This window comes from Trachemys scripta, chromosome 7 (genome assembly GCF_013100865.1).
Source record: "Trachemys scripta elegans isolate TJP31775 chromosome 7, CAS_Tse_1.0, whole genome shotgun sequence".
NCBI classification, from domain to species: Eukaryota; Metazoa; Chordata; order Testudines; family Emydidae; genus Trachemys; species Trachemys scripta.
The window spans coordinates 22,498,516-22,512,885 of NC_048304.1; the positions used below are offsets into that span (position 1 = coordinate 22,498,516).

The following is a 14,370-nucleotide window of genomic DNA, read 5'->3' on the forward strand; positions in this document are numbered from 1 at the left end:
CTGGCACCATAATTTACCCCTTGATATTAAAGTTATGACTTCAGGTGGCTCCATTTTATATAGAATAGGTGCAGCCTTTGGGCTCCTGGCAGGTGCCACCTCCTTTCCACCACGAGGGCTAGTTGACCTTCACATGGGGCCATGAACAAACTTCACCCAGTCCTGTTCCCATGAAAACAATGGCAAAAATCTCCATTGACTTGAACAGGAGCAAGATCTGGCCCTGGCCTTGCGCCTCTACAGCATCGGGATCTTTTTTCAGTTTCTGTGTCCCATCCTGCCTCCTCCTCCTCCCCCTTCCAGTCACACGGCGAGGAGCTGCGCTTTGTGGAGAACGGCTGCCATGACAATCCCACCTTGGACGTGGCCAGTGACAGCCAGTCGGAGATGCAGGAGAAGAAGACCAGTGTGAATGGCGGAGGTGCCATCAACGGCCCCGATGGCTGGGATGTCCTGATCACCAAGCGGGCGAGTGAGGACGCAGGTGTCTTTGAGGAAGATACACATCTTTAAAAAGAGAAACAGCTTAAATATATGTCTATCCTATCTTGACTTAAGGACTGTGAGGTGAGGGGCAGCTTCTCAGGAACCTCTTATAGGGCTTGGGACAGAGCGACTCTTTCTTGTCGTGGTCCTGAGGCTGCGTCCGAATCCTGGAGCGAGAAGGGTCACTGTGAGTGGAGGGAGGCGGGTGGGGCACTGGGGTATGTATGTGTATGTGTCTTTTGCTATCAGTAGCGCCAATGCTTTTTTCATCACTTTTAAATGCACTTACTTAGCTCTTTGGTTGCGGTTGAGAATGGCTGGGTTTGAGAAATAAAATGATGAGGCTAAGATGGATTCCAAGTGACTGGGGAGTCAACTCACACTGGGTGCCCAGCAGGGAGATGGTAGGCCAGACCCTGACCTCACTGGCTCCTGGAGCTGGAATCAGAATCTGTCCCAGCAGGTGCAATAGGAAAATCTATGTCTTGTTCTGGATCTGGGAAGCAAAGATTCAGTTGATGTCCTGGGCAGAGAGTTTGCATTCTGTTCATGTATGAAGGTCAGATATTCTCTAGTGCCCTTGCTTTAGCTTCTGATGGGACGGGCTGTTGTGTTGTTCAGATGAAAACATTTTCCTGTGAGCTCTCACCTCTGCCTAATACCCCCCCAATCCCTTTTCGGTTCCACAAGCACCACGTTGAACCTGAAAAGTTTGAGCACTTTAACCTAGCCTGGTTTGGCTGGATGATTGCAGAGAATTCAGTGCTGCATTGCAGAGCCTCTGCTGGTACATCAGTGTGGGGTGGGAATTCACCTGAAAAGGACAATTACCTGCCTCCTGGCAGCTTGGGAGGTCACATCAGCAAAAGATCCCTTGTCTAAATCACAGAGTAGGAGGCCTTTTCTGCTCCTATCCCATTTTCCAGGGTTGTGGCCTCCAGCTGTGGTTGATCTTGTGAGATGAACCATACAGAGCAGCTAGGACATTTTAATGAAAGAAAATAAGATCCAGAGACTGAAAACTTCCCCCTTCCATTTGGGACCTTACCAGATCTGTTTCAAGGGAGAAGATTCTAGTCTCACTCACATCGGTATAAAGCAGGAGTAACTCCACTGAAGTTATTGCATTTAAACTAGTATAAAAGTCAATGTGAGGTCAGAATCAAGCCTAAACGCCCATACGAGTGCTTCTCAGGCAAGCCTTGGGCAAACCTTAAGGCCCTAGCTCCCTGAGGATGTGATAAAATGAACTTGAATATTCATAACTGTGCTCCCAGCTCTGCCTAAATCATGATGCTCAAAATTACTGCTCTTTAGTTTGAAATGTTTTGTCCCTTTTTTTCTCCTCATTGTTTCATGGACCTGGGTCCAAAATAAATACATAAGAAATTCCCCTCTTCACCCTGTTTTGCATATCTCCATTTTCAGGCTAGCTGGCTGCCTGCGGCAAGATGCTATTAAAGTTTGGTCTTTAAGGGAATAACTGTACAAAAAGATCCAAATGTATTTAATGAGGATTAGCAATTAACTTGTAATTCAAATCTATCTATCTATCTATCTATCTATCTATCTATCTATCTATCTATCTATCTATGTCTGTAGGATGCTCATCACTGATATCAGAGTGCTGAAAGTGAGGATATAAATGATCTTGTTAATACAGATTCATTTTTGCATAGCATCTTCCATACAAACTGACTCCCAAATCAACTGAATTGAATAATGCAGGACTATAATCAGTTTGTGTTATGGAATCAAGAACCACTATGTTTAAAATGCTTTGAGGTTCTTCAGGATGAAGAGATGCTATATAAAATGTAATACATTATATGGTGAATAAATAAAACATTGAGTTAAGTTATGTGTTTATACTGCACCTAGCACAATGGGGCTAACCTGCCTGTGGCCTTTAAGCAGCCCCACAGTATAATGTTAATAATATAGCCACTAATCCTCATTAAATATGTTTAATATTCAGTAGCTACTATAAAAAATCATATTAAATCAAACATGGATTAGGACACCCACACAAAATACATTTTTCCTTTGTTGGTTTCCCTCACTTGTTACTTCAATGCTGGGCTGCTTTGCCACTTTTGTTTCATATCCTCTCACCATGTACAGAGACAGCAGAGAGCTGGTCAGCTAATACTCAAGTCCAATGGTGACATAAGTCACCATTTGTTGAGATGGCAGGGAGCCACCAAACTTTAAATTGTTAAAGGTTTGTCATCGAGGCTTATTAATTAGCAGCTCTAGCTGTGAAAGCTGCCAGCTACCAAGCTCTGGTGGCTTGCTACTCCAGTTCCTTATGGTTAGAGTAGCACCATGATTGTATCTCAGGAGGCAAATTCTGAGGTTCAGGAGCTCTCCAAACGTCTAGAGTGGTCTTTGGATGTCTGTCACAGTGGCCAGATCACTTGCTTCGGAAGCGTCTCAGAGGAGGTGTGGCTTGGCTTTGGAATCCCAGCTTGTCTCCAAAGGTCTTGTAGCTGATAGCATTTTACTATTAAAACTGAGAAATTTTTAAAATTTACCTTCCCCACTTAATTTACTATTTGCATTTGGCTGATCTTGGAGGGTGAAACTTCATGCATCAGTTACACTGCATGGGCCTGATCCTGTAATCCTTCCATGAGCAAAGAGCTCTTATTGACATCCATGTGTAGGATTTGGCCGTGTATTCCTAGTCAGTTTTACTCTGGGTCTTGTGTTTTGGGTTTCTAATGCTGCAAAGGGAGATTTAAAGGAAGAAAAGAAACATTTGTTTTTTTAATTGATTATTTGTTTAAATCATGGAAACTTTTCTATTCATATAATTTTGTCACACTTTTATTTTTACCGTAAACCCTCAGTGTTGGGCACCAAACTGGACAGAGGGTAAGCTGACAGTTGAAAAACTTACTTCGCATTCAGTAAGGTTTCTTTGTAGTCCCGTCTGCCACGTATTAGGTTACACTGACACCTGGTGGCTTCTGGTAGTTATAGGTTAAATGAATAAAAAGGACAGTTTTCTCTTAACTGTGAATGCTCATTTTTCCTGTGATTTTTATTAGCACTTTCAATTGATAACCACTCACATCTTATTGATAGCTGTTGAAATCATTTGTGATCAGAGGGTTCGGTATGAGGTGAAGTGAGACAAATGCTATGTAAGCACACCCCTGCTTTACCTCTGCAAAGCAACAGGGAGCTGATCTATTGTTCTTTGGGGTCACAGTGCAGAATTCTGAGCTGAGATCTATAGACAGCAGTAGATGTTGCAGTACACCACGGGACACGTACTCATAAATGAGATGCATCTGCATGGAAATAAAGGAGGTGTTTAAAATAGCTGTCTCTGGTGGTGAACAGCATACACGAAGAAAAGATATGAGTTGGTGCTTGACTGGAGTGATGGGTAAGTAAGAAGGAAGAAAGAAGAATGGCTATCCAGAAACATAATGAGCTACAGCCTGTATATTTGGTGGGGTAAAATCTAATATTTGGGGGGGGGTCAAAGTACAGGCCTCTAGCCAAATGTAGCCCAGGGGTGTCTGGAATGGGACCTGTGGCCACCGTGTTGTTTAAGCTAGAGATGAAATCAAATGGATCAAGATGTATGCTAAGACTTGTCATAGCTATAGGCTACATCTCTAGGTGTAGAGTGTGGGGAAGGTATCCAGTAGCGAGCCAGCAATTATAGTTTATAAATTGCCTTGAGAACCCTCTGGATGAACAATGCTGCGTAAAACGTAGGGATATTATTATAGAAGTTATTAGAATGATTATTTTGAGAGCAACAATGGATCCTTTTTACCCTTTGCTGCTTGTTCTCTGTGGCAATAACCTGTGTCCTGTCCACAGACAAAGTTCCCGGCAATACAGCAGCAAGAGTTTCTCCTGTGCAGTAGGTTGGGGTTCATGGGCCTGACTTTCAAAGGTGCTGAGCACCCTCAGCTCCCATTGCATCAGTGGGAGCAGTGTGTGCTCATCACCACTGCAAATTGGGCCAATAGCCTCTAGCTTAGACAGCAGTGAGTGTTCTCAAATTCATTGTTCCTGCTGGACTTGACTGCAGCAAGCCACCCTTTGTATTTGTTCGGGGCTGTGGCTGAAGAAAGCTTACACTTGGTCTACACTGAAAAGTTATATTGGCAGGGCTACATCAGCCAGGGGTGTAAAAAACCTAAACCACCACACCCCTCTGTGAGCAACACAGCCATGCCAACAGATCCCTTCCCCCCCCCCCCCCGACACAGCTGTGTTGACAAAAGAGGGATTCCATCAACACAGCTGGCTTTGTTGGGGGAAGTGGCGTTCCTACACTGCCAGAAAAACTATTGTTGGTGTAGGCTGTACCTCCAGGGGCTATGCCAATATAGCTATGCCAGTATGGTGTCTGTAATGTAGACACACCCTGAGAAGCCCTTAGGGCTAACCCTTAAATGGGCAGGATTGTGGCAGTGATTTGTTTATTTATTAAACACAATAAAAATACCTTCCGGGTGTCTGAACACTTAGTAGGGTGTGAGAATCCATGTTTGATCACCCCGGCTTCAACTGGCTTCTGTTGCATCTGCATACAGACATTTACATACACCCGTTGTCTTTACAAAAAATAAAGCTACCCAAATCTTAGTTCCTCTAAGCTGAAACGATTGTTACATTAACTAACCCTCAAAGCTAGGTACACTGTTTCTGCTCTTTGATCCTTTTTATTCAAAGGCTTGGCTTTTAGGGGATAGGGTGGGAAGATATCTACTGGACCATCCAGTCTAACTGTCATGCCTCAAACACAAATATATGGCTCTGTCCATACAACTTTGCCTGGAACGCCTCTCATCCTATAATTCCTTCACCAGGCAAAGGGATTTTCCTATCTGCTCTGCCACATGGCTTGGAAGGTCTGACTTCAGTGGGTCTCTGGGTGCTGGTAACATTAACCCCTTCCCTGCCTGTATTCCAGGGGATTATGATCATCTTCTGCAGCAAATGCACAGTCTGGACTGTGGTTTGTATTGCAGCTCTCATCTCTGCTCTCCTGTGTTCTCACCATTCCACTAAATAAACTAACTTTACAATGGTTACTTCTTTGTTTTCCTTTGCCAAAGTACAGTGTTAGCTCACCCCTTCCAGCCACCCCAACACCAGAAGCTGAGAGATGCTGCTGCAATGTCTCCACCTGGTCTCTTTTTCAAGCACAGCTGTAAACTAACGTGAAGAAGATGTGGGAGTGACTTTAATTCTTGTGGGAGTGACAAACACAAAAGGTAGAGCCCAGGCCCACTACAGAGCAGAGAGGCAGCTCTTCAGCAAACCCCTCTGCGCTATTCTGCTAACACAACTTCTGCTTTGGCTGCAGCATCACAGGGGGCCTGAACCTGTTCACGTAAAGATTGATATTTGTATATTGTTGGAGTGGCTTTAGGGTGTGGACAGATATCTACAGGACCAGGGATTAGGATGATCCTGTAAACTCCTTTCCAAATTTATTTCAGGATTTCAAACGGGATCTCCAGAATCAGAAGGCTAATGGAGAAATCTCTATGGCTCCCTGTCTCACTGGCCAGAATGTACATGTTGAACATTTTTTACCAGGCACCTATTAACCAGAGGGCTAACGTTCCTAGGCAGAGTCCAGGATAAAAGATAAGGGAATGGGACACATCAACACAATCTGTGGAAATGTTCTAGTGAGAAGCCCATTCAATTTACTCCCCACCAGGTGGGAAGGGAGAAGGCGTCACACTTCCTACCAGGGTGCTGTTCATGGATCCTATGCAGGGGCTCTATCTTTCGTATAGGTCTCCAGCTCATAGGTGGCTGGTAAACATAAAGCCTTCCTCTCCCACGGGTGGAAGTGCTGCTCTCTCAACCCCACCAATGTTCCCAGCCTCCTATCTACTGGGATGGAAGAATAACTATACTATCCTCTTCCGGCCTCCTGGCTGCTAATAAGTACAGCGTGTCTCTGCTAATCTATTGTTCCTTTAGCTGTCTGCCTATTATTCCTTACAGAGAGTCTATATGGCACTGCTCTTCCTCAGCCTTCAGTTTTTGGGTCATCCTTTCTCATGAATAGCTTCAGTGTCTGATCCTGCTCCGGGCTTTCTAAAGTAGCAGTTGCAGAGTGAAATTAACATAATTCTCATTCATTTCCTTGCTGCATACTGGTCTGAATATCAGAGCACTGAAACTCACCACAAAGGTGTTAACATCAAACTGATGCTTCTTGGGAAAGGAGCAGGAGCAGAGACACTGGAGCTGCCTGTGTGCAGACTCAGGAAAACAGGATTCCGTGGTCTCATTTGAAAGATTTTCTTCTAAACCAGTGGTGCTCAACCAGGGATACACGTACCCCTGCGGGTACACAGAGGTCTTCCGGGGGGGCACATCAACTCATTTAGATATTTGCCTACTTTTACATCAGGCTATATAAAAAGCACTAGCAAAGTCAGTACAAACTAAAATTTCTTACAGACAATGCCTTGTTTATACTGCTCTATATACTATACACTGAAATATTAAGTACATTATTTATATTCCAATTGATTTATTTTATAATTTTATGATAAAAATGAAAAAATAAGCATTTTTTTCAATAATAACGTGCTGTGACATTTTTTGTATTTTTAGTAGGGCTGTCAATTAATTGCAGTTAACTCATGCGATTAACAAAAAATTAATTGCAAATAAATAAATAAATTGTGATTAATCGCACTGTTAAACAATAGAATACCATTTGAAATTTATTAAATATTTTTGGATGTTTTTCTTCATTTTCAAATATATTGATTTAAATTAAAACACAGAATACAAAGCACAGAATAATAATAAGGCACAGAATACACAGTGTTCACTTTATATTATTTTTTATTACAAATATTTGCACTGTGAAAATGATAAAAGAAATAGTATTTTTCAATTCATCTCATACAAGTACTGTAGAACAATCTCTTTATCATGAAAGCGCAACTTACAAATGTAGGGTTTTTTTGTTACAGAACTGCACTCAAACAAAACAATGTAAAACTTTAGAGTCTACAAGTCCACTCAGTCCTACTTCTTGTTCAGCCAATTGCTAAGAGAAAGAAGTTTTTTTTACATTTACGGGAGATAATGCTGCGCACTTCTTAATTACATCACCTGAAAGTGAGAACAGGTGTTTGCATGGCACTGTTGTAGCTGGCGTCGCAAGATATTTACGTGCCAGATGCGCTAAAGCAGTGGTTTTCAAACCTTTTTTCTGGTGACCCAGTTGAAGAAAATTGTTGATGCCCGTGACTCTCAACAGAGCTGGAGATGAAGGGTTTGGGGTGTGGGAGGGGCTCAGGGCCGGGGCAGAGGGTGGGGTGCGGGGGCAAGGGCTCTGGGTTGGGGGGGGGTCAGGGCTGGGGGTGGGGGGGGGGCTCGGGGAGGGGGCAGGGGATTGGGGCATGGGCTTATCTCGGGTAGCTCCCGGGCAGTGGTGCAGCGGGGGTGCTAAGGCAGGCTTCCTGCCTGTCCTGGCACCGTGGACCACACTGCAGCCCGGAAGCGGCCACCAGCAGGTCTGGCTCGGTGGAAGCGCGCAAGTGGCTCCACGTGGCTCTTGCCGGCAGGCACTGCCTCCATCAGCTCCCATTGGCGGATACTGGGTCGTGACCCACGGGTTTGAAAACCACTGCGCTAAAGATTCATATGCCTCTTCATGCTTTGGCCATCATTCCAGAGGACATGCCTCCATGCTGATGATGCTAGTTAAAAAAATAATGTGTTAATTAAATTAGTGACTGAACTCCTTGGGGAAGAATTGTATATCTCCTGATCTGTTTTACCCACTTATATATAGTTCATGTTATAGCAGTCTCGAATGATGACACAGCACATGTTGTTCGTTTTAAGAACACTTTCACTGCAAATTTGACAAAATGCAAAGAAGATACCAATGTAAAATTTCTAAAGATAGCTACAGCACTAGATCCAAAATTTAAGAATCTGAAGTGTCTTCCAAAATCTGAGACAGATGAGGTGTAGAACATGCTTTCAGAAGTCTTAAAAGAGCAACACTCTGATACGGAAATTACAGAACTCAAACCACCAAAAAAGAAAATCAACCTTATGCTGGTGGCATCTGACTCAGATGATGAAAATGAACATGCTTTGGTCCACACGGCTTTGGATCGTTATCCAGCAGAACTCATCATCAGCATGGATGCATGTCTTCTGGAATAGTGGTTGAAGCATGAAGGGACATATGAATCTCTAGTGCATCTGGCATGTAAATATCTTACTACACTGGCTACAACAGTGCCATGCAAACGCCCGTTCTCACTTTCAAGTGACGTAAACAAGAAGCAGGCAGCATTATCTCCTGCAAATGTAAACAAACTTGTTTGAGTGATTGGTTGAACAAGGACTTGTAGGCTCTAAAATTTTACATTGTTTTATTTTTGAATGCAGGTTTTTATTGTACATAACTCTACATTTGTAAGTTCAACTTTCATGATAAAGAGATTGCATTACAGTACTTGTAGTAGGTGAATTGAAAAATAAAATTTCTTTTGTTTTTTACAGTGCAACTATTTGTAATAAAAAATAAATATAAAGTGAACACTGTAGACTTTGTATTCTGTTGTAATTGAAATCAATATATTTGAAAATGTAGAAAACATCCACAAATATTTAAATAAATGGTATTCTATTATTGTTTAACAGTGGAATTAATCACGCAATTAATCACAATTAATGTTTTTAATTGCACGATTAACTGCGATTAATTTTTTAATCACTTGACAATCCTAATTTTTAGGAAAAAAAAGAACAGGAGTACTTGTGGCACCTTAGAGACTAACAAATTTATTAGAGCATAAGCTTTCGTGGACTACAGCCCACTTCTTCGGATGCATATAGAATGGAACATATATTGAGGAGATATATATACACACATACAGAGAGCATAAACAGGTGGGAGTTGTCTTACCAACTCTGAGAGGCCAATTAATTAAGAGAAAAAAAACTTTTGAAGTGATAATCAAGCTAGCCCAGTACAGACAGTTAAGAAGTGTGAGAATACTTACAAGGGGAGATAGATTCAATGTTTGTAATGGCTCAGCCATTCCCAGTCCTTATTCAAACCGGAGTTGATTGTGTCTAGTTTGCATATCAATTCTAGCTCAGCAGTCTCTCGTTGGAGTCTGTTTTTGAAGTTTTTCTGTTGTAATATAGCCACCCGCAGGTCTGTCACTGAATGACCAGACAGGTTAAAGTGTTCTCCCACTGGTTTTTGAGTATTTTGATTCCTGATGTCAGATTTGTGTCCATTAATTCTTTTGCGTAGAGACTGTCCGGTTTGGCCAATGTACATGGCAGAGGGGCATTGCTGGCACATGATGGCATATATCACATTGGTAGATGTGCAGGTGAACGAGCCCCTGATGGTATGGCTGATGTGATTAGGTCCTATGATGATGTCACTTGAATAGATATGTGGACAGAGTTGGCATCGGGGTTTGTTACAAGGATAAGTTCCTGGGTTAGTGGTTTTGTTCAGTGATGTGTGGTTGCTGGTGAGTATTTGCTTTAGGTTGGGGGGTTGTCTGTAAGCGAGGACAGGTCTGTCTCCCAAGATCTGTGAGAGTAAAGGATCATCTTTCAGGATAGGTTGTAGATCTCTGATGATGCGCTGGAAAGGTTTTAGTTGGGGCCTGAAGGTGACAGCTAGTGGTGTTCTGTTATTTTCTTTGTTGGGCCTGTCTTGTAGGAGGTGACTTCTGGGTACTCGTCTGGCTCTGTCAATCTGTTTTTTCACTTCAGCAGGTGGGTATTGTAGTTTTAAGAATGCTTGATAGAGATCTTGTAGGTGCTTGTCTCTATCCGAGGGATTGGAGCAAATGCTATTTGCTACCCAAGATCCATAAACCTGGATATCCTGGACGCCCCATCATCTCAGGCATTGGCACCCTAACATCAGGCTTGTCTGGTTATGTAGACTCTCTCCTCAGACCCTACGCTACCAGCACTCCCAGCTATCTTCGAGACACCACTGACTTCCTGAGGAAACTACAATCCATCGGTGATCTTCCAGAAAACACCATCCTGGCCACTATGGACGTAGAAGCCCTCTACACCAATATTCCACACAAAGATGGACTACAAGCTATCAGGAACAGTATCCCTGATAATTTCACAGCTAACCTGGTGGCTGAACTTTGTGATTTTGTCCTCACCCACAACTATTTCACATTTGGGGACAATATCAAGTCAGCGGCACTGCTATGGGTACCCGCATGGCCCCACAATATGCCAACATTTTTATGGCTGACTTAGAACAACACTTCCTTAGCTCTCGTCCCCTAACGCCCCTACTCTACTTGCGCTACATTGATGACATCTTCATCATCTGGACCCATGGAAAAGAAGCCCTTGAGGAATTTCACCATGATTTCAATAATTTCCATCCCACCATCAACCTCAGCCTAGATCAATCCACACAAGCGGTCCATTTCCTGGATACTACTGTGCTAATAAGCGATGGTCACATAAATACCACCCTATACCGGAAACCTACTGACTGCTACACTTACCTACATACCTCCAGCTTCTATCCAGGACACACCACACGATCGATTGTCTACAGCCAAGCTCTAAGATATAACCGCATTTGCTCCAATCCCTCGGATAGAGACAAGCACCTACAAGATCTCTATCAAGCATTCTTAAAACTACAATACCCACCTGCTGAAGTGAAAAAACAGATTGACAGAGCCAGACGAGTACCCAGAAGTCACCTCCTACAAGACAGGCCCAATAAAGAAAATAACAGAACACCACTAGCTGTCACCTTCAGCCCCCAACTAAAACCTCTCCAGCGCATCATCAGAGATCTACAACCTATCCTGAAAGATGATCCTTTACTCTCACAGATCTTGGGAGACAGACCTGTCCTCGCTTACAGACAACCCCCCAACCTAAAGCAAATACTCACCAGCAACCACACATCACTGAACAAAACCACTAACCCAGGAACTTATCCTTGTAACAAACCCCGATGCCAACTCTGTCCACATATCTATTCAAGTGACATCATCATAGGACCTAATCACATCAGCCATACCATCAGGGGCTCGTTCACCTGCACATCTACCAATGTGATATATGCCATCATGTGCCAGCAATGCCCCTCTGCCATGTACATTGGCCAAACCGGACAGTCTCTACGCAAAAGAATTAATGGACACAAATCTGACATCAGGAATCAAAATACTCAAAAACCAGTGGGAGAACACTTTAACCTGTCTGGTCATTCAGTGACAGACCTGCGGGTGGCTATATTACAACAGAAAAACTTCAAAAACAGACTCCAACGAGAGACTGCTGAGCTAGAATTGATATGCAAACTAGACACAATCAACTCTGGTTTGAATAAGGACTGGGAATGGCTGAGCCATTACAAACATTGAATCTATCTCCCCTGGTAAGTATTCTCACACTTCTTAACTGTCTGTACTGGGCTAGCTTGATTATCACTTCAAAAGTTTTTTTTCTCTTAATTAATTGGCCTCTCAGAGTTGGTAAGACAACTCCCACCTGTTTATGCTCTCTGTATGTGTGTATATATATCTTCTCAATATATGTTCCATTCTATATGCAGCCGAAGAAGTGGGCTGTAGTCCACGAAAGCTTATGCTCTAATAAATTTGTTAGTCTCTAAGGTGCCACAAGTACTCCTGTTCTTCTTTTTGCGGATACAGACTAACACGGCTGCTACTCTGAAACCTAATTTTTAGGTCTGATTTTGTAAGCAAGTAGTTTTTAAGTGAGGTGAAACCTAGGGGTAGGCAAGACAAATCAGACTCCTGAAAGGAGTACAGTAGTCTGGAAAGGTTGAGAGCCAATGTTCTAAATCATAAGGGCTAGATACTTTTTTTTTTAATCAAAGTTTAAATTCTATCCCACTTACAAGTGTGGATTGCCACGGGCATGCAGGGGCGAAAGAAAATGCAGGCCTGTTATTTACCAGGCTGCACGTGGCCATAGACTATCTTGGTAAGGGATGCAAGGAGAGTATGGGTCACGATGCAAACTGCAGACCCACACAAACAACTAAAATTAATCAATTTAAAGTTTTATTGGGGATAATTACAAGGGGTAAGGGAGCAGCGTTTGATTAGCTAATAGAGTTAATGAAACGTAAAACACACAATGACTAAAATATCTACTAACAATATTTATAAACAAACATGCAGCATTTAGTAATAACTGATACTTACAAATACCAACCAACGCATAACGACCGGCAAATGTAGACACTCTGTTTGAAACACGTGAGCTGAGAGAGAGGCTTTGAGGTGATCAGGCTCGGGTACGGGTGTACACAAGATACACAGGATTTGTTTTTCTTTCTCCTCTCCCTGCCTGCACATGGCAGGCAGGCCCATAAAGTACCAACTATGACATCATAGAAGTGCCATAGGGGATGGGGCCCAAAACCTGTTTGTGTTCGTTTCTGATTGGCACAAGCAAAGTTTACACCAAGTAAGGGAGCAGGTGCCTCAAAGTCTGGCTTCACCCCCAAAAGGTGAGGAAATGCATATTGTTTTAGAATGCGTGCAACACTGAATGACAAAAGAAGAGGCCAGGGCAATACCCGTATGGGCAAGTTTTACAGGATGCAGACAGGAACTCATCTCAACAACAAGGGAAAGTTTCCTACTCACCACTGGCAAGTGGATTTTTCAGTTTCTGGCATAAACTGTAAAACATAGAATTTCATTGCATCTGTGGTTTTCCAAAGTTTCAGTTCATAATCATAGGGGAATCATTCTGGATCTGAACATGTGTATCACACCTCTGTGTGCATACATACTGCACATGTATGTATGTCATGTATGTTACATTGTTTATTGCTTGGCTAAAAAACAACAGAAACCCACCTGCAAATATCTGAAGGCTCACAACATCCAGGAGCTAAAGGAATAATTTAGAAAGGCCCAGAGGCTATAACTAGGAGTGATGGAACTAAAAGAAGCAAAGGAAAATGTAGACCATCATGAAACATGTCTACTAATGAGATCTAACAGAGTCTGGAACAGCTTCTTACAGGGGAAGTGGTGGATGATCCATCAAAATGGGACAGGACAAAGCACTAGAGAGTATACTGTAGAGAATGATCCTGTACTGGCCAGGGGATGGATAAACTGACCAACCTATCTACATGTTTATATGGCTCCCGCACTCTTGTATCTGAGTACCTAGATCTTATCTGTCTCTAATTTCTATGATTCTATAATCGACTTATCTACAAATGCATGTTCATTAAGGGAATTTACTAAAAGACTATGATCCCTCAGAGAAAAAGACTTTAATTAAAATGTAGGGAGACTGGCCAGCCTAAGTGCTCTGAGGAGGGAAAGCTAAACTGGAGACTAAGGCCTGGTCTAGGCACATATTTTATGCCACTATCGCTGCCAACTAGGAGTGTGATTTTTTTTTTAACCAATATAGTTTACTCCTGGGGGAATTCTGTGCCAAAAAGAAAAAAGCCATTCTGCATGCAATATTTTCAAATTCTGTAAAATTCTGCATATTTTATTTGTCAAAATAACACAATATAATCACACCAGTTTCAATTATTTTTGGTCATTTATTTCAAAATACCTGTCAGCGAGTATGTCTGTTAACAATACAGACAACAAAAAAGATTCAGGAAATGTTTTTTGACAAACTGATTTCTTACTAGTCATATTGATACAAAACGCTGAGTAATAATTCATTTAAACTACAATACAGAACCGTATTTCCTGCATCCCTCAGAAGCAGTGCAAATGCTTGGGGGAGTCAGGGATAATCGAGGAGCTGAGGGAGAGGGAAGTAATTGCTGGGAAGGAGCCTGGGTGTGAATTTGGAGGGGTTGTTGGGTAT

General features: G+C 42.5%; 1 protein-coding gene across 2 annotated transcripts in view; it reads left to right on the forward strand.

The window, feature by feature from the left end:
- The window catches only part of PODXL2 (podocalyxin like 2), a 44,038-nt gene extending 40,524 nt beyond the window's left edge, over positions 1 to 3,514 (forward strand). Inside the window, exon 8 of one of the 2 annotated variants that reach the window (XM_034776533.1) lies at positions 263 to 521. In XM_034776533.1, coding sequence (XP_034632424.1) covers positions 263 to 412 — 150 coding nt within the window. In that variant the 3' untranslated portion in view covers positions 413 to 521. Of the gene's footprint in view, positions 1 to 262 lie in introns of both variants that reach the window. The other variant, XM_034776532.1, reaches the window with a different exon arrangement.
- Positions 3,515 to 14,370: the final 10,856 nt, after the last annotated feature.